Below are 20921 nucleotides of genomic sequence, written 5' to 3' on the forward strand. Positions count from 1 at the left end.
TCACTCACCCAATATTTTACAAATAAGGGAATAATAACTTCAAAAGGCTTGTGAATGAATATCTGCAAAGCAGATGAGTACATTTTATTCACAATTAGACTCAAAAACTCTTTTTGGGTTATATTAGTTCAGATCTACTATTAATTGAAAAATGAGATAGAGAAATTCCAAAAAAAAAAATTCTATACCGGTAGAATTACCCCTAAACAAAAATCTTGTTTTGACATTTTCAACATGACATCTGTGTCTCTTTAAATGCTTCTCTGGCAGAATTTACAAATACTTGGACTGATTATGTCATCATATTTTTAGCATGCAAGTGATATTTTAATTTCATTCTCTACTCACCTTTAGAACAGTTTCTCCCTTGATCCAAGAGACAGAAGGTTTGGGATTCCCCATTGTAGTGCAAGGAAGAACAGCCTTTAAGCCTTCTATTATTTTTACATTTACAGGAGGACGAGTTATTTTAGGTTCTAAAACAAAAAGGCCAAAATTAAATCTGAACAGCGGACAAGAGACACAGTTCAGATACACTCAATACTATTCTTTATCATCAAAAATCCCCTGTCTGCATCTCTGTACAAATAGCCTTTATTGCTGTCACCAAGGCCCAGCCCTCAAAGGTATTTAGGTACTTAAAGTCTTGGAAGATCTGGGCCTAAATGACAGAAGAACCAAGAGAGTTCTTGATAGGCATGTAATTCCACTGAAAGAAATAATTATAAACTATATCTACACCCTAAAATGTTAAATCCAGGTAAACGACACCAAATCAGATACCCTAGTATAAATTATTCAAATTATTGAAATTTGACACTGATCTGAATTCGTCAGATCTTGGGCAGAGATCCAGATAACAATCTCTCCGATGCTCAAGAATATTTGTCTTCAGGGTTTTTGCTTTGTCCACTGTAAAGAGAGCATTTACTGTGAAAGTTTGGGTCTGGATTCAGACTTCCTCAGTGTGTCCAAATGCAGAGTTTTAGACCAGGTCCATCTGTAACCCAAGAAGAAGGGTGTGTGACAGGAGTATTAACATTTGGATAATCTGAGCAGGCCTGTCGATGAGGGGGCAAAGAGGGCAACTGCCCAGGGGCCCAGGAAATTTAAAAGGGCCTTGGGGCCCCCGGCTGTCACCGCTGGCAACGCAATGGAGCTAAGGCAGGCTTTCTGCCTGCCCTCACTCCACGCTGCTCCCAGAAGCAGCAGAACAGCCATACAGCCCCTGGACGGGGCAGGGGGTCTCTGTTGCGCTGCCCCCCCACCCCGAGCGCTGACTCCACAACTCCCATGGGCCGGAGACGTTGCCAGAGGGGTCTGCCAGATACTTTTGGGAGCCGCCTGAGGTAAGCGCCAACCCCCTAACCCCCTCCCGCACCCAAATTCCCTCCCAGAGCCTGCACCCCACACCCCCTCCCTCACCCCAACCCCTTGCCCCAGCCTGGTGAAAGTGAGTGAGGGTGGGGGAAGAGCGAGCAAGAGAGGGAGGGGAGATGGAATGAGCAGATGGCATGGCCTCAGTGAAGGGGCAGGACAGGGGGCAGGGCAAGGGTCTTTGGGTTTTTGCAATTAGTTGGCAACCCAACCAGGCCGGCATGTGGAAGCTTTGGCCATGCCAGAAGAGCATGCCCATCAGCACAGCCGGCAGCTCACTGGGCACCAGCCAGCAAGGCACAGAACCACCCAAATGTCAGGCTGATGTGGCTTGTGCGTGCGTGGGGGCCCACTGACTGTTCTGCGCTGGAGCCCAGAATTGCTGTCGGCGGGCCTGATAAAACCCAGAGCAACTGAAATATTAACTTGGGTACATTTAGTTTTGTGTTCCTGGAAGGTAAACGCGACCTTGGAAACTTTAAGTTTTGAAAAAAAATCTTAGTGTCAGTTTTTCTAAAACATTTGAAGTTTTGTCTTCCATGTTCTCTGGGAGGATTTTTATTTAATTCTAAATAGTAATAAAATGGTTTCAAAGATATTTATTTTCTCATAATGGCTATAATCCAGTGCCTATGGACATCAAAAACTCTCCCATTGATGTCAGTAGGCACTGGATTAGACCAATCGTTAACAAACCTGGAGCCCAATTTTGCAACCGTCCCATGCCTAAAACTCCTGTTAATGTTAATGTGTTGTCTGCATGCAGAGAGTCTTCAGGATCTGGCCCATTAACTCACAGATGCCCATTCATACTCGTATATGTAATAGCAGTTACAAATCTAGCTTCTGATTTTGCAAACACATGTAAATCACTGTAGGCACCTGATTATTCCCACTGAGTTCAACAGGGCTATTCAAGCGTATAAGTATCCGCAGGAACCAGGCCCTAGCTATGAAGAAGGGACAACTACATGTATAGAGCAATGCTCAAGACTTTTTGAGATTGTGGATAAAAAAGTCTGTGCTCACGTAGTACGATGCGGGCTTATTTGTACTTTGCTCTGAAATAAATCTGGTTACTAAAATACAAGGGAAGATTATGTTTAAAGGAGCAGCACTTGAAGGATTGATGCACAACATTGCTAAGAGGGGCTACTTTATTGCTTTACCAAGGGTTTTTTAATCCCTCACATAAAGGCGGATTCTGGTCCTCATACTCATGTGGAGTAGTATGTCACTACACAAATAGCCACTTTGATTGCAACATGGGCATAGTGCTACTCAAGGTGAACAAGTGTGGGAGAATCGGCCATACTGAATAAATCAGGGCCAGATCCTCAAGGTTATTTAGTTAACTTCCCTTGATTTCAATGGAATTTCGGAGTTTAAGTCCCTGTGAGGATCTGGGCCATGCTATCTGATATGCTGTACTCAAATAGCATATAGTACTCAAACAGAACATACTTGGGAGTGCCATATAATTATCTTGTGGAACTCAGGGCTGAAGGATATTCAGCACCAGGTATACCAATGGCATCAATAAGTAAAGCTCATGCTAACATTAAATAATAAGACAAATGAGACGTAGTAACTTCAGAAAGGAAGATGTGCTTATGGACCAAAGTGTGGCTGGCTGCCCCTGCGTAGATGCACTTGTGGAGGACAGCAAAGAAGGGAGTACTTTGTCTTCCCTCCAAGCATGCTGACATAGGAGGCAGCCAAACTATATCCCCAGCGTGCCCTTGAGCGCTGGTCTGTTTGGCTAGTAAAGGCTCGTCATCTTAAAGGGCTCTGAGGCCCGATGGCACACAGAGGCAGCGACAGGGAGAATGCATGCTGTGCCTTTCACCGTAAGTACCACTGCTCAGTGGGCTCCTTCCCAGTTCTCCCTCTCTGTGTACAGCTGCGCTTGGGCAAAATGCTTTAGGGGACTGCCACTTTGGCATCACTCCCTCCCAGTCTTCCCAGAGCGTGCTTCTCACCGCAAGAGCCAAAATGCAGCCCTGCATGAATAAGAATAGCATCATAGTTACAATAGTTAGACACATTGTCTGTTGCGAAAGCTAGCAATCCTTGTGCTTCAGGGCACAAACTGATCTCCAGATGGGGTCAGGGAGACATTTTCACAGCAATGCACAGTTAGGTTTATTATGAAGGTTTTATGCCTTCCTCTTCTAAAGTATCCGGTAGCAGACTCTTAGTGGATGGACTCTTCGCCTATTAGGTGTGAGAGTGTGTATGATCCTATAGATAAAGCAAGAACAGGAAATTGAAGAATATGGCTGTATGCTGTGTAGTCTCTCCTGAGGCTTCTCCAGAGGTTGTCATGTCTGGGTCTCATTCTCACATTTACGTGATTATTTTTAATAGCAGTGGGTAGGTTTCCTACGAGGTGATTAACCAGTTGGGTTTTCACCTCTAGGTGCCTGGTTTGCATCTAATCAACATATTTTTTTCAAAAATAAAAGATAGTGGCTTTGACTGAAACTCCTTTGGGCAATATTCTATACATATTTCAAGGCCTCCATTGCTTGTTTGGTACTGTTTGGCTGCATTCTGCTTAGAAAAGTCACAAAATTCATCTAACTTGGGGACTGGAGTAGTTCCTGGTGGTGGAGATGACTAACTGTGGAAAGACTCTACGATCCCACATTGCCTCATGCATACAGTCTCTTCCTTCCAATCTCTTTTCTCCTGTACGCTGCCGGTTTCCCACCCCCAACTCTCAAATAGACTCTTCCTCTCAGTCCCTCTCTACTTCCCCTTTACACTAGCTAAAGATTCGGTCCATGACTATTTTTTAATCTGCTATTATCCCTTCAGACTAGAACTAGGCACAGTCTTTCCATGAGTACAATATATTTCAGGTAATAAGCTGCTTCAGATTTTTTGTCAGTGGGATGTAGCTAAATGTGAATTCACACGCCAGTATGACGGGAAATGATAAACAAGGTCCAGCCTTCTGATTCACACAAAGGTTGCTGAAACGGGGGCAGCTGTTTGGATTTCTTTGAAGTCAGTTTTAAAAAAAACCTAACCTGCCACCGTGGGGGCTGGGGAATGGTGGGTTACGCCATTCAGTGTGGAATAGGGCACTCCTGTCCCCCTCCGTAGTGGGTGGGAGGACGCTCATCACATTGCTGTTGTGCTGTGGAGATGCGCCACAGTGGTAGGGGCATCATTCCGTCCATTGGGGGTGGATCTTAAGACGAGTCCTCAGCAATTTCCTAGATGAGCTCCACAGTGAAAATGTCAGCCAAGGAGGAATAGCCTTTTTGATCTGTAAAGCATTATAACAGTCTTCCATGGTTGTCAGTCAGGAAAGATAAACCTACCCTACTTTACGGTTTTGAGAGTCACAGGAACATACCATAGAAATTTCATTTGGTGCCTGAAGCTTGGGCAGCTAATTTTTCCTCTCTCTCATTTTCCGTCCAGGTACTGTAAGGGTTTCCATTATTGTCTGTCAAGAAATAGCTGGGGAACTCATTAGGGATTGGATGGTCAGAACAAAGAACATGGTCAACACATATGCATAAGCAAAGACCCAAACATGGTCACTTGTATGCAAGAAACACTGACTACATTTGCCAGATGTAGAAACCCCATGCAAAGCCAGAGGTGTGCATACAGATATGCAAAAATCGAAAGTGCATCATGTGAAACTGTAAATTGTCCGTATTGTGCAAAGAAAGCTTCTTTTTTTTCTTCTCCAAATGTAAGCGGGGGAATAGTCCCACTACTGTGGGGAACTTTCCTGGCTTCTGTACTACCCCAGTGAAGTGGGCTAGTGAAAGGATCTGAGTCCTCACTCCCACTTCCTTTACCCTGTTGCCTCCCTGCCCTTGAGGGCTCCCTTTCCACTCTCCTGTCTGGCAGAGTCCTCGTAACCCCAACAAGGCTGGGCCCAGGATTCCGGGGGGGGCTCGACCCCCAACCTTGCTGTGGTCACCTAGGACAGGGGCTAGGGTGTCCCCACTCCGGGGTACTCTCTCTGCACTGGGCACTTCTCTGACCCACTGATCATTACATACAATTTAAAGCAAATGCAAGTTATTTAATCAACAATTAATTTTAAAAAGAATAAGGAAAAATGGGAAAGGTTAAAGGAAACATATCAACCCGCTCTGTGGCAGGGAACATCACAAACAGTGTCCCTGGAACGTCCGGGCAGTTCACAGTCTGTTCCTTGTAAGGCCCAGGCCTTCTTCTCAGGCCCTGGCTGTGCTGCAGGGATGCTGGGGGTTGGACACTTGCTCTGGTGCTGGCCACACGCTCCCAGGCTCTAAGTGGCAGGACCCTTCTTCCCAGTGTCGCCCCCGCCCTGTCAGGGTTACGATCCAAGCCTGGCCTGCAGAGCCTCTTAGCTGAGGCATCTCCCTGTGCTGGGCCCACTGCCCAGGGTCCCCCTCGCTCTCTCCAGCTGCTCATCGCATCCAGCTCCGGACTGCTCCAGCCCCAGCTCCACCACTCGGTCTCTGCACAGCTGCTGTTGCTCTGCCTCCAGCTCCCTGGGCTGCTTCTCTGGCCCCTCTGGCTCTGGGTGCTGCAGCTCTGCTCCCAGGACAGGTCTGCTCTGCAGGCTGCTTCTGTGACTCTGCTCCCAGCACTGACCTGCTTCCTGGGCTGCTTCTCTGGCCCCTCTGCCTCTGGTTGCTCCAGCTCTCCTCCCAGGACAGGTCTGCTCTGCAGGCTGCTTCTGTGACTCTGCTCCCAGCACTGACCTGCTTCCTGGGCTGCTTCTCTGGCCCCTCTGCCTCTGGGTGCTGCAGCTCTGCTCCCAGGACAGGTCTGCTCTGCAGGCTGCTTCTGTGACTCTGCTCCCAGCACTGACCTGCTTCCTGGGCTGCTTCTCTGGCCCCTCTGCCTCGGGTTGCTGCAGCTCTGCTCCCAGGACAGGTCTGCTCTGCAGGCTGCTTCTGTGACTCTGCTCCCAGCACTGACCTGCTTCTCGGGCTGCTTTTCTGGCCCCTCTGCCTCTGGTTGCTGCAGCTCTGCTCCCAGGACAGGTCTGCTCTGCAGGCTGCTTCTGTGACTCTGCTCCCAGCACTGACCTGCTTCTCGGGCTGCTTTTCTGGCCCCTCTGGCTCTGGTTGCTGCAGCTCTGCTCCCAGGGCAAGTCTGCTCTCTCTGGGCTGTGCCTCTGGCTTTGGGGCTGCAGCTCTGCTCCCAGCACAGGGTCTGCTCTCTCTGGGCTGCTTTTCTGGTCCCTCTGGATCTGGCACAGCTCTGCTCCCCAGCTTAGCTTGGGCCCCTGCTTTCTCCTTAGCTCGGCCCCACGTTGTCTGACCCAGGCAATTCCAGCTCACACGGAGGACGGGGCCTCCTGACTCTCTGATTAGCCTGCCCACCCTGTCATTCAGGCTGACCTGGAGCACTGGCCTCTCCCCATTGTTCCTGGGGACTATCAGTCTCAGGGTCCTGATTCCCCATAGACCCTTCCCCTTTTAGTACTGGGAGCTAGCCAACCAAAACACCCCCACTGAATGTTAGTAAGGGGGCAACAGTCCTCTTACACAAATAGCAGCAGAATGGAGTCCTAAGTGTCTGCTAGATTAACTCAAAAGGAGAGATCAGCTTTTATCATCTACTCAGTTTAATTGTGTGGAAAGGGCTCCTCCCACTTACTCATTTTCACCTGTAAAGCCCCACAGCTTCTTGCAGGCATTCCAACTCCATTGTCAGCTGAGCAGCAATATACTCCGTCATCGCTGTCCTCTACGCTGAGAATGGTCAGAAGCTGCCCATTTTCTCGTATGCTGTATCGTGTATCAAACAGCCTGCAGGATACAGTGACACGCTGGTAAGAGCAGAAGATGTACAGTATAAATCTGAACTCATTCCGAGTCATCAAACCCACTTCAAGTTTAGCTTTGTCTCGTGGTTCCTAAAATGGTGAAACTTCTAAATGTAATGATACCAATTTAGTAGCAGTTCTGAACACTCTTTTATCTAATCTGTGGTATTTCTATAATATCAGTCACTGTGAAATATAGGTGTTGAGTATCTAGGACTATTATCCTGAAGTGGATAGACAAGCACAGAACCTTGCATCCACTTGAATCTCCAGTAGTCTTCACCAAACTAAGTCATAGTTTGAGTGTAGCTGAGGGGCATTTGACTTCGATGAGGATTTGTCTGTATAAGAGCTATGCCTGGTTGAAAATATTTCATCACAGCTTTTGGACAAACAGTGTCTTTTCAACTAAATGGAAATTTTTGTGAAAAGATGTTTGTTTTGTCAAAATTGTTCAGGTTTTGAGTAAGAAAAAGCCAAGCAATTTTAAGTTTCTGGCATCCAAAACAGTTTTTATTTTGTTTTAAACCAGAAAAAAAAATTTTTGGTAATTTTTCATGAGAATAAAAATTTGCCATCCATCTCTAATAAGGACTACAAGATCTGAATGTGGTTATAACTTAAATGACAACTGGATCTGGCCCATTGGTCTTAGCGAAGGAAAGGAAATTCCTAAGGCCACCACAAGGCTGTGAAGATTTCCATGTTTTGGAAGGAGAAGTGGTCTGCTAGACTAACTATTGTGTAGCAATACAAAATTCCTAGGGGAGAGGAAGGGGCTGTTTTGTGGTTTTCCTTGCAAAACTGCAAAATATAACAAACTTTGCAGTCATTTTAATGGTGCAAGATTTCTCCGGATTGCATCAAATATCCTATAGCCATAAGTTTATGAGTTTTACATCTTTCTGTGACCTTTTACAACTGCGTTCCTGAAAACAGCCCTTTGCTTCTGTCAAATGTCACTGAAAGAGGGGTTCTTCTGCCAAGCAGGCTTAAACCCCCAAAGCCTTATTTGCCCTGTTTTCGTTTAATGTTTAAAACATTTTGCATCATAAGTCTAAATTCACCATTTAAGATTTTATAGGCTCAGCTTTCCAAAAGTGAAGTTAGATACCTCTAAACCCACCTTTAAGCATAAGGAGCTATCTCTGCTCTCAGTTGCACCTGTGTAAATCCAGACTAACTCTGTTGAAGTGAATGAAGCCCAGGAGTGAACTTTGGACCCCACTGAAGGCAATGGGAGTTTTACTATAGATTTCAAAGGGATCAAGATTGGATCCTCAGTTTGTAGCTCTGTAAGAGCCTGATCTTATTGATATCAGTGTAAGCTTTGCCATTTATTTCAATAGGCTCAGGATCAGAATCTAAATGAGAGCAAAATATAAAAGAAAATTACCAGTAGCATACAGGAGACACAATTGGGATGGTTGTCACTGCATATATAATTAATTATAACTAGGGCTGTCAAGCTATCAAAAATTAATTGTGATTAATTGCACAATTAATCTTACTGTTAATAATATAATACCATTTATTTAACTATTTTTGGACTTTTTCTACATTTTCAAATATATTGATTTCAATTACAACAGAATACAAGGTGTACTGTGCTCACTTTATATTTATTTTTATTACAAATATTTGCACTGTAAAAAACAAAAGAAATGTATATTTCAATTAACCTAATACAAGTACTGTAGTGCAATCTATTTATAATGAAAGTTGAACTTACAAATGTAGAATTATGTACAAAAAAAACTGCATTCAAAATAAAACAATATAAAACTAGAACCTACAAGTCCACTCAGTCCTACTTCAGCCAATTGCTCAGACAAACAAGTCTGGTTACAATTTGCAGGAGATAATGCTGCCCACATCTTGTTTACAATGTCACCTTAAAGTGATAACAGGTGTTCACATGGCACTGTTGTAGCTGGCATCGCAAGATATTTACGTGCCAGATGCACTAAAGATTCATATGTCCCTTCATGCTTCAACCACCGTTCCAGAATATATGCATCCATGCTGATGACGGGTTCTGCTTGATAACGATCCAAAGCAGAGCGGACCGATGCATGTTTATTTTCATCATCTGAGTCAGGTGCCACCAGCAGAAGGTTGATTTTCTTTGGTTCGGGTTCTGTAGTTTCTGTTCTTTTAAGACTTCTGAAAGCATTCTCCACACCTCATCCCTCTCACATTTTGGAAGGCACTTCAGATTCTTAAACCTTGGTTCGAGTGCTGTAGCTATCTATAGAAATCTCACAGTGATACCTTCTTTGCATTTTGTCAAATCTGCTGTGAAAGTGATCTTAAAATGAACATGTGCTGGGTCATCATCTGAGACTGGTATAACATGAAATATATGGCAGAATGCAGGTGAAACAGAACAGGAGACATACAGTTCTTCCCCAAGGAGTTCAGTCGCAAATTTCGTTAATACATTATTTTTTTACCGAGCATCATCAGCATGGAAGCATGTCCTCTGGAATGGTGGCCGAAGCATGAAGAGACAAATGAATGTTTTGCATATCTGGCACATAAATACCTTGTAACGCCGGCTACAAAAGTGTCATGTGAAGTCCTGTTCTCACTGTCAGGTGACATTGTAAATAAGAAGCAGTCAGCATTATCTCCCCTAAATGTAAACAAACTTATTTGTCTTAGCAATTGGCTGAACAAGAAGTGGGACTGAGACTCTAAAGTTTTACATTGTTTTGTTTTTGAGTGCAGTTATGTGACAAAAAAAATCTACATTTGTAAGTTACACTTTCATGATAGAGAGATTGCACTACAGTACTTAGATGAATTGAAAAATCCAATTTCTTTTGTTTATCATTTCACAGTGCAAATATTTGTAATAAAAAAATAATATAAAGTGAGCACTGTACACTTTGATTTCTATTACAACACAGAATACAATATAATTGAAAATGTAGAAAAATATCCAAAAATATTTAATAAATTTCAGTTGGTATTCTATTGTTTAACAGTGTGATTAATTGTGATTAGTTTTTTTAATCGCAGTTAATTTTTTTAGTTAATCGTGAGTTAATTGTGATTCATCAGCACTAAATGTAATATATAATACAATATAATTATATGAATACATAATATATGAATAATTTATTTTTGATAATTTTCCCTTTTTACTGCATCCCTTATGGCTGTCACAGAACAATGGTACATCACAGATTTTTGTACTTATTTTTATTAATCACTCACACCGTGCCATTAGTTCACATGATGCAGTACAGCCAGAGAGCTGTGTTGAGCAAGTAATCAAACCCTTATCGCGAGGGCTTAAAATCAGTGGGCACAAGCTGCCCCTGTATGGGACAGTAAAGTACAAAGCAGAAAAATAACAGAGTCTGATGCAGTCAATACAGATTTCTGCATTGTAGAATAGGTGTGTGATTTAGTGTATATGTTTTGGAGACTGTGCCAGCCATAGCAGAAGATGTTATGAGACTAAAGCAGTATTTTTCAAGGATAGCAATTTAATCAAACTAAGCTTTGCAGTGTGATCTGTATGCTGGCCAGATACATGTCGTGAGTAGCTACACTTCAGTGGGTTTACTGAGAATTAGACATGTTACCAGAACTGCCCTGGCAGCATTATAAAACTATCTTGGCTGTCTGAGTACCAGGAAAGCTTCCACACTACTGCTTTGGTTGGACAATGAAGCAGGAGGTGAGCAAATGGAAAGATTTTATGCTCAGCTGTTCTGTGTAACCACAATTTAAATAAACCCATCTAGCACACACTGACATGTCATAACTGCCAATAAATAGTTTCAGGATGTTGGTTAGTTGCCTTTCCTAGTTCTCCCTAGGAAAATGTAGGAGTTTACAAAGTAGGGTGAAAGATACAAACCCTAAATAGTGCTCAGGAAGGACGGTTTTATGGCTAAAGCACAGGAATAAGAGTCAGGAGATCTGGTTCTGTATGCCTGTTACTGACTTCCTATGTGACTTTACGCAAGTCACATAGGCTTAAATCCTCAGAGATATTTAGGCACCTAACTCCCATTTGAAATCAATTGAAATGACCTAGATACCTTTGAGGATGTGGGCGTTAGGCCCTAATTTTCAAGGACATGATTTTCAGAGGTACTGAGTAGCCACAACGCCACTGGGTTCTCAACAGTACCTCTGATAATCAGGCCCCATTTGTTGCAGAGTGGGCCTCCAATAATTAAGGCAATGTCTTTCAAAAACGTAACCTTACCTGCTCAGTGCTTCACTTTCCTTAAGCATAGAAAGGAAATAATGACCCTTCCTTACCTCACGGGATTGTTGTGAGACTGAATTCGGTGCTGTTTGTAAAGCCCATCCTGATTCTTGGAGTGAAAGTGCTATAGAAGCACGGGGCATAGCTCTCCGCTGGCTGGCACCTTGTATCATCATTTACACATGTGCAAGGGGAGTGGGAAAATACTACAAAATCAGAATGGGAGCATTCTACACTCACCCAGGTGTAAACAACCACACAGGGTGCAAAGCAGTGGATTCCTGTTGTTCCGGATTCTAACCTATGACCCTAGTCTATCGAGTTTTCTGTTGGAAATGCTACCGCAAGTAATGTCTGCATAGTTGAAGTTTATACTGCAGGTCCTAAAGCAAACATGTGTGGCTTTACACTGTGCTTTACGAATGTATTAGCTACCTTGAGTTAGTTGGCCAGCAGCTAACTAAAGGTAGAAAACTCTACTATATATGTCAATATTCGGTGACCCTAGAAAACAAGGAATACATAAGGAGCTGCATGCAATCTAATCTCATCAGTCCTTATTCTGGCACTGTTCCCATTGCATTCAATTGTTTACATATTGTTTTGTTTTGAAGTTATCTGTCTGTCCAGTGTCCTTGAGCCTTGGCAAGGGAAGAAGCTTTCAAAAATAAAATAATTAATATGTATTGTGTGTAACAATTAGCGTCTGTGACGTTTTACTTTTTTACAAATCCACTGATTTGGTTCTTTTCCATTTAGCAAATATTTCTCCCTCCCTGAGTTTGGAGTGTAGTTAGTTGAAATAGTTTCAGTTTATATAATGCCCTGTCTTCATGCCAAAACTTTGTATCCACCAGCACCGACCCTGAATGTCAGGACTGCTCTGGAGAAAGCTATTTTGTTTCTGCTGCAGAAACACCAGGAGAAGAACAAAGCAACTGATGTGCTTGGTCGCACAAAAATAGGCTTTTAGAGGATTTTTTGGCAGTTGTGTAAAACAGGCATGCTCTGTCTAATTTAGTATCAAAGTGATACACCTTTTGGGAAGGTGATTTGAGTTATTGGAGAAGGAGATAGTGTGCCACTTAGTGTCTACTTTTCTGTATACTCTCAGAGAAGGTGTGTGGACCTGTAAGGATTGGGGGTTGGGGATGATGTGACCCCAGTCCTGATGTATAAATGGCATCCCCCAGGCTGTTTCTCCCTTCAATGTTAGTTTTATTGATGGAGAAGGAACTAGAAGATAGGTTGTTTGATCTGAAGATTCTATTCATGCGGTTTTAGGCCCTTGTTCTGCAAGATGCTTGGCACAGTTTGGGGGCTTTAGTACAATTCTTGCAGGATTGAGATTTGGGCTAAAGAGGACAGTTCTCCTGCAGTCACTGAAGCATGAATTCTAAAATCTTGTGTGGATATACATATGCAGTTTTAAATAGATTGATAGGACTTTTTTTTAATATTCTAAAATGGTCGCACAAACAGTCAAATCTGCCTGCAGTAATGACCTGTCTGGAGTCTCATGAGTATTTCTCAGAAGTCATCCTCAAGCAGACCCTGAGTAATGTACAAATTACACAATTAAAACAGGTCTCACTTTATTTATATACAGATTATTTTTAAACAAAATGAAATTTCCCATCGCTGAAAGAGAATCAAGGGAGGATCAAGAATGTGAAACAGAGAATGTAAAGGAATTTGCCTGATCGAAGGTTAAAAGTGGATGGACTATTTTTTACCTTTGCAAGAGATTGTCTGCAAAATGTAACCATAGCAACAACAGTAATATTCCCTACCACCCTGAAATGAACAGTTTCCAAAGCACAGCACATCATTCTTCTTTAGATGATGCTTTGGTAGGTAGTGAATGATGTGTGACAGTGTACAATACAAAGAAACCTTGTTTTAATCTATTACTATGTTCACAAGGCAGGAATAATACTACTTTGCTATTACAGAACATTTTCTATGCAAGGTTCACAAAGTACTTTGAAAACACAAATGAATGAAGTCTTGCAACATTCCCTTTCATCAGAGAAATATCATCCCTGTTCTGTAAATGGCTAAACTGAGGAACAGAGTTAATTGCTTTCTTAGAGTTATACAAGAAATCTGTGGTGGCATAGCCAGCAATAGACTCAGTCATATGACTGCTCCTTCAAATTCAAATGTGTAGGGCCGTATAGGGAAATTAGTTCTAACATATACAGAAATGAGACCTAAAGAATAACAAGGATCAAATTCTGCTCTGATATACACCCACATGACCACATTGAAAATAACTCCAATATGACTAAGAATAGGATCACCCAAGTTCAGGCAAGACGCTCATGGCAGAGATGGGAACAGACAACCGATTTCCTGACTCCCTGTCCGATATCTCTTCCACCAGTATTAAGCATCAGTGCGTGGCACTGTGGATTAGCACTCTTGGCACGTTCTGTGTGCTGTACAGTGCCAAGCGCTCTGTGAGCACTAAATAATAAATAATAATCCCCAAATAAAACCAGTCATAGTCTTACCCTCCCCTTAACTAGCTCACCCCAATGAAGCAAAACTGTTTTCTTAAAATGTAGAATCTTGGGCCACGCCCAAAAACCTGACACACAATAATACCCTGACACGCGGCCAGGACCCTTATAGTGCTCCACCCCCAGCACTCACTAGTCCACAAAGTTACCAGTCAGCATTGGGTCTAGTGCAGATTCGTTTTCCCACTGAAGTCAGTGGGAGTTTCGTGTGAAAATATTTTAACAAGCTCGATGCCTAAGTAAGCATCTCTCTCTGGGCCAGAGTCGGGAGCAGAGTGGGGGAGAATGCAAGGACACTTTCCTTCTCAACATGGCTTGTGCAGTGGGAGTGTTGTGACTGCATGATGCCCCAAAAGGAGAAGAAAGGACTCCACACAGGCTCTTAGAGCAGGACCAGTGAGTTGAGGAGAACAGGCTGTACCACATAAAGGGGCATAGTCACAGATCTGAGCAGACCTCAAAGAAACATCCTGCCTCCCTCCTTGAGACAGAAACCATCCCAGTGCTCCCCCATTGGCTGATGCTGTTCAAACACTTGTTTCCCCCTGAAAAAAAACCTGACTCCTCCCAAAATGGTGGCACAAGGATACACAACAAACGTCATACTGACTTGTGCACAAAATCTGACAAGCATTGGCACAGGTAGCTGTCTGTCTGTAAATATATTTAATGGAGATATGGCTCCAGGAACCTACATAACAACCCTATGAAGCATATATGAATACCTAGGCACTTTATTTCTCCCATCTGTTACCACAAAGTGGAATAGTGTACTCAGCTACTATGCTCCGAGCACTCTGGGACTATCTTAAAAAGCATCTGCTAATGCATCCCATCTGTGCCGTGTTCTAACGTACAGAACTCCCGCACATGTTGTTTCTGCTCATTTTTCCCCTCACGACAGATTTTCACCAAAATGCACCTAGGCAACGTTTCTTTCTGCTGTCACAAATGTCTTTTTTATAGGAAAACGCTTATGATTCTCCTGCCAAAAAATCTGATCCAGTAATTTGTCTGGAATCACAACAGGTAACCTCATTTATTTCCCTATTACAGGATCACAGCTTGTAACATTGCTGTTCTATCAAGGACATGCTAAAGAGGGACATACTTGGCACTCTGCTGGTGCTTTTCATCCATAGTTTTCAATTCAGCCCTACAAATTTTACGTCCTGCTGTGTTCCTCGGTATTACATTTTAGTAGAGCTGGTGGGAAATCAGAATTTTCATCCTGCAGAAAATTCTGGTATTTCAAAATTTGTTTTAATCCTGACTGGGATAAGAAGTCAAAATATCCACACGTTTTATGGAATGGAAATAGACTAAAAATTAACAAATTTATTTGAGCATAAGCTTTCGAAATCTCCCCACTGTATTTTCCACTGAATGCATCTGATGAAGTGAGCTGTAGCTCACAAAAGCTTATGCTCAAATAAATTTGTTAGTCTCTAAGGTGCCACAAGTACTCCTTTTCTTTTTGCAAATACAGACTAACACGGCTGCTACTCTGAAACCAGCCTAAAAACTGTGATTCCAAACATTTTGTTTCAACATTTCCTAACAAATGAAATGTTTTGACATTCTGGAATCGAAATATTTCAGTTTGGATGGTTGAACTGAATTGAAACTTTTAGTTTTGGTTTGATTCTAGATTAATCGGTGTCCCCTTGAGCTGTCATAGTACTTCATACTTACCTGATGGGAATGTTGTTACGTGTCCAGGTAATCTCTGGCTCAGGATTGGAGTCCACTACACACATGAATTTAGCAACCTCTTCTACTAATGCGTCCACGGTTTCCAGAGGAGTATTGATAAGGGGAGCTACAGAAAGAAGGGGAGAAAACATGTGATTTCAGGCCTGGGTTTCTTCTGAGCAATGTCTGCAAAATCATCAAATTGCCTGTTGACTTCACGGGCACAAACCAATGGGACTCCGCTGCTGTGCAGAGTCAATGTAAGTGGGGTCACCTCCCAACCCCTTCCCTGGAATTCAGTAATTCTCTGACACAGAACTAGGCCACTTATAACTGGCTAGTGGGGCTGGCAATTCTCTGCATCCTCATCACTTGCAAATCTGCACGCTCTTCCAATACACACTGGGCCTCCTGCACTAAAACAGTTGAACTGAGGTTTCCATGGGCACTTATTACCTGGTCTCTTTATCATGTTTTTTTTCTTATTATTTCTTATTATTATTTTTTCTTAAACTCTCTGAGGGATAGTCCATGAAGTTACCCCAAACCTGGTGTGATTCAAAGAGTCACAGTTCAGTCCCTGCTTCCCCCTCCATGCCTGCTCAACAGCAGTGGTTGGCATGGTGGGGGGCGGGGGGCAGATCCTAGGCTTTACACACTACTTGCCTACACAAGGGGAACTAGTGGCCCCTACAGCAGCTGCTCATCCTTGCATGGACCAGCAATGCTGGATCCATATGTGGGAATAAGGGGGCTCCTTGACACCCTGGTGTGAGTGTGTAAGGTGGTGCGCCATTGATGTCAAAATATGTGAGCTTCAGGAATCCGTGTCATTAATGCAGTCTGTTTCAGTTCTTCTGTATTTCTTCATTTTTTTTTAAATGTGTAATACTATTATTGGCATAGGGATAGTTTATAAATTCCCCTGAGGTACGTCAATACTACGGCCTGACTGACACACAACTTCTTGTTTCTTTTTCCTTAATCAGCTCGTGCCCAGTGTGATGTGGATGATAAATAACTATCGCTTACATTTATTATTGGGCACACATCATCAACTGAAATGCTGCTTTATCTTTGGAAAGGTATTTTCCATGCCACTTGGTAAAAGCTGAAGCATAGATGGTAGCGATCAAAAGGTACCTCTCATAATTATTTTCCCTCCCCATGGTGATCCCTGCAACCAAAGATACACAACCAGTAACTCTTAATGTATGACTGGTAGAGACGTACATCCAGTACTTGGTACACTGGATTTCATTGACAGCTGTGCCTATATTTGAACTAGCCGTCTGCTTCTCTGTGAAATACTGCAGTGAACATGAAGGAGCAACAAGAGAAATTCCAGTGACCTTTAAACAGTACAAAGAAAATTACCTTTCCCGCACATACATTACTAAATAGATATACTGTGTTTACTGCAGAGATCTCTGCTACATTTTGATGTTTCTTGGTGGAAAAATGTTTGCCTACACTATGTCTGCTTCCTCTGTAGCCAATACACTCAATCTTAAATATTCCTGAGCACTAAAATGCACCAAAAACATATGGCAATGTGAGGCACTCCAGTACAAATGAGACAGAATATTTAGATGGTATAGTACAGAATTTGTGCCTGCTTCTTTTCTCACTTACCTGGGTGTAACTTAGGATTCCATTGGTGTTATGGAGTCCAACTGGAGTAAAACTGAGGAGACTCAGGCCCTTCGTGCTAACTATATCTTTCAAGTTCATGTCATGGTCCAGTATTTTTGAAAATTGCTACTAAAACATGTCTCTGCTAATAATATTTCTTTTCAATATGACTGCAAACTGCTCATAGTAATCAGTAATTACATATATGTGAAAAACAAATCATAATTCTGCAGCTAAAAGAAACAAGATAGTTGCATCAGGTTATCACTGCTTTAAAGTATGCAGGGTGTGTGTTTATTACTGCATAAGAAGTCCCTTCCTCCTTGTTCGCAAGTGTTACAGCTGGGTTAAAATCCTGGCCCCACTGAGGTCAATGGGAGTTTTATCACTGACTTCAGTGAAGCCAGGATTTCACTCCAGGTCCTATTGAAAAAGATGCCAAGAAAAAAACTGTGTTGAAATGTTAGAGAAAACACACTATAGGCACTTTTTGAAGTCCTTTATTATTGCTAGTACGTTTTCTGCCCTAAGTCTGTTCATTTTAAAGACGGTTTAGTTATTTTGTGAATCAGATTTTATAGCTGGGTTCTATTATGGGATGGATCGGTTGCAATGGCTGTCTTGCATGCGATATTTTAATTTATGTTGGCGTGCCTAGAGCTGTGGAAAGGTGCATTTTGATCTCAAGCTACTTTAATTAATGAATTAACTCAAATGCATATTGTATACTGCATACTGATTGTATTCATGAGCTAAATGTAGCTATGTTGAGGGAGAAAGCAGTAACAGCTGATCTACTGGATGTATTATTGATAGTACTTTGCTCATCAGGCAAAACAAGATCCCTCAGAGTCAGGGAGTAAACAGATATAATGGGCACAATTAAAGAGTTTTATTTTACCTTTTTATTGGTAGATAAGATACCATTGGCACTAGCGCTATTATGCTTTATGGGCCTAATCCAGCTCCCAATTCAAATTAATGGCATAACTCTCAGAGCAGGATTAACCCTTATACGTAAAGGGAATGGCATCCATACAACTAATATTTTACCAATCAGAAAAACAGTTAAAGGAAAACTTGTTAACAGTGCCCTCTGTTGCTTTCTAAGCCTTTATAACCATAATGTTAATAACTGGGCGTATCCTGCACTTTCCTTCCTATCTTTTTTATTTTCCCATATTAAAATTTAATGTTGGGATAATAGAGAAGATTGAGTAAATATTATTTTGCTAGGATAAGAGAAAAGAAGGACACAGGTCCAAGAAGTACTTGGTGTGTTTGTGTGACGCAGTAATTTGTGGGCCGTGCCACCATTTTGTTTCTGTCCAGAGAGAGATCTCCAAAATGGCAGTGACCGGTGCTTATTTAGAGATTGACATAAAAAAAGTCCTGGTTTTGATGAGAACCAATGCTTTCCCAGACAGAAAATCACATCAAATCCAATGGTGTCCATATTGCCAATGGTTAAATTAACTGAGAAAAATGCATAGTACCTTGTGCCTAGGTTTGAGAAACCGGCCAAGACTTTTGCATGCTGCGGCACTCAGGTCAGTCAAGACTATGCCCTGATATTTTTAGATAACAAGTATAACTTTAACTAGCACAACAAGACATATAACTGCTCCATCCTTAAGGCCATTCAGGTGCCATTTTCCTGGGCATCAATTGTAAGTTTAGGAAATAGTAAAAGGATTCACGGTCAATATTAAAAGTTTCTAGTGTTTGTTACTTTCATTGAGAAGATAGTGGACCCTGTTCTAAATGCAGTCCATCAGTTAGTACTGGGTTGTTTTTTATTTTTAAATTTAAACTTTTTTAAGTGAACAAATGAAACAGAAAAATAAAATTTACCCCCATTCCAGAATTGTAGACTCTTGGAAATAGTGAAACTTCTCTATGAACTTCTCTTATGCGTATTTCTGACCATTGCTGGTCCAGCTTTGCTGCAAAACCTATCAAAAATATTACTTTGTGGTCTTTTCAGCACGCTTGGTTGCATTCACATGTTCAGACTCTCTCATGAAACAAGACAATTGACATGAACATGATGTTTAGCTTTCTTAAAGAGAAAATCCAGTGCAGATGTTTCATGAAAGGGCAGATGTCTCTTCATTGCATGATGGTATCAGAAAAATCACTTCTATCTCTTTTTGTTTTCTTGTCTCTCCAGTCTTGCTACTATCTACCATGCTCTTCCCGAGCCTTATCTAGTGTTGCTGCCTTAATACAAAACCTTGGGGCCAATTTCCATGTCAATAAATTTGGAAAGCAAGGAAAACAGTCTGATCACCGGTTATAGGTATTAATCTTGACTTGGGCAGAGCTATTGGCATAATAAGTGACTAGCAGCTTCCTCTTGGGTTAAATTTCTTTGTCCACAGAGAGTGTAGTTTATGGTATATTTTGATCCAGTCCTAATAATCAATATGGAAAAATAAAAAAGTTACATTTACCTGGCTGACAGTTCGGTTCCCATATGGTAAATCTTCAGTTCCCATTACAATAAAGTTGCATTTGCATCTCTCAGAATTTTCTGAACAGATTTTTAGAATCTCATATTGGTGTGTGTGTGTGTGTGTGTGTGTGTATGTATAATATAAATGACATATGATATTAATATATGATACATGTGTATGTGTATGTGTATATATATATACATGCATTTTGTAGGCATTTTATATATACACATGTATATGCATTATATATACAAATACGATTTATACATATACATACATAGATGCACAAGAATATCATAAAACTTTTGACCCTAACACATAGTATACCAGTCAGCAGCTAAGTCTTAGGAGCTTTCTTTGACATGACAACACCCATCCCACGCAAACTGGACCCAAAGAACATCCTTGCCCATTACAGTGACACTAAGTGCTATTTGTAAATAAACAACCTTCAGCTTTAGGTATAAATGCAGGATTATTTCATTGTTATCCTCTAAAGACAATAGAGAAATGACCAAACTAGTGAAACTGAAAGCCTTACATTTATATAGTTTTCAGTATTGACACAAGGGTCCCCCCTTCAAGCCTCGCCTGTCCTTATAAAAACTCCTTAATCAGTCACAAAAGCTAGGAGAAGATGAAGGCTGTTTAAACAAACCTTTTGGAAGTTTTTCAGCTAAGCTGAAGGCCGCCAGAGTGAAGATATGTACGAGTGGAATGTTCATTAAGTCTTTCATGGTTAATCCAGAATCATACAAGGCTCCTTTAGGCAAAGTGCATTGAGTTCCCTGCCGGTTTCATTTTAAACCATGGTTTGTTACAAAGTGCCTCAGTTAATGACCGTCTCTGCTGCGGAGTGTATGGGATCTAACTATAATCAGGAATTCTCAGACGTGGCTGCAGTGATGGACATGGCCAGCTGGTGTGCATCCACTTAGGTCAGTATGAAAATGTGAGGCTCATGAAACAAGAGAAAGCAAATCCCTTTAGAATTCCTTTTGAGCAAAGAGTGTGGAATACAATGGCCAAATGCCTTTCCAAAATAATAACCTGACCCAGTACAGCACAAATTGCCATGCCTTTACCCCAGCCAAAGGTAAATACACTAGTAATACGTATATTTGTCAGTGACACTGGATTTTCTTTCAACTTGGTCCTCTCTTTCTTTTTCTCCTTCTCTCTCTCTTTTGTCATAA

At 41.9% G+C, this 20921-nt stretch overlaps 1 protein-coding gene across 1 annotated transcript in view; it reads right to left on the bottom strand.

The window, feature by feature from the left end:
* Nucleotides 1-20576, bottom strand: part of MUSK (muscle associated receptor tyrosine kinase) — a 92397-nt gene extending 71821 nt beyond the window's left edge. The window contains exons 1-4 of the mRNA XM_084628158.1: nucleotides 20384-20576; nucleotides 15632-15758; nucleotides 7006-7157; nucleotides 349-476 (exon numbers count right to left, since the gene is read on the bottom strand). Of these exons, the coding sequence (XP_084484284.1) occupies nucleotides 349-476; nucleotides 7006-7157; nucleotides 15632-15758; nucleotides 20384-20462 (486 nt within the window). The 5' untranslated portion in view covers nucleotides 20463-20576. The remainder of the gene's footprint in view (nucleotides 1-348; nucleotides 477-7005; nucleotides 7158-15631; nucleotides 15759-20383) is intronic.
* Between the last annotated feature and the right edge of the window lie 345 nt (nucleotides 20577-20921).

The sequence above is a fragment of the Lepidochelys olivacea genome (genome assembly GCF_965140295.1).
Source record: "Lepidochelys olivacea isolate rLepOli2 genome assembly, chromosome: 5".
Lineage (NCBI taxonomy): Eukaryota > Metazoa > Chordata > Testudines > Cheloniidae > Lepidochelys > Lepidochelys olivacea.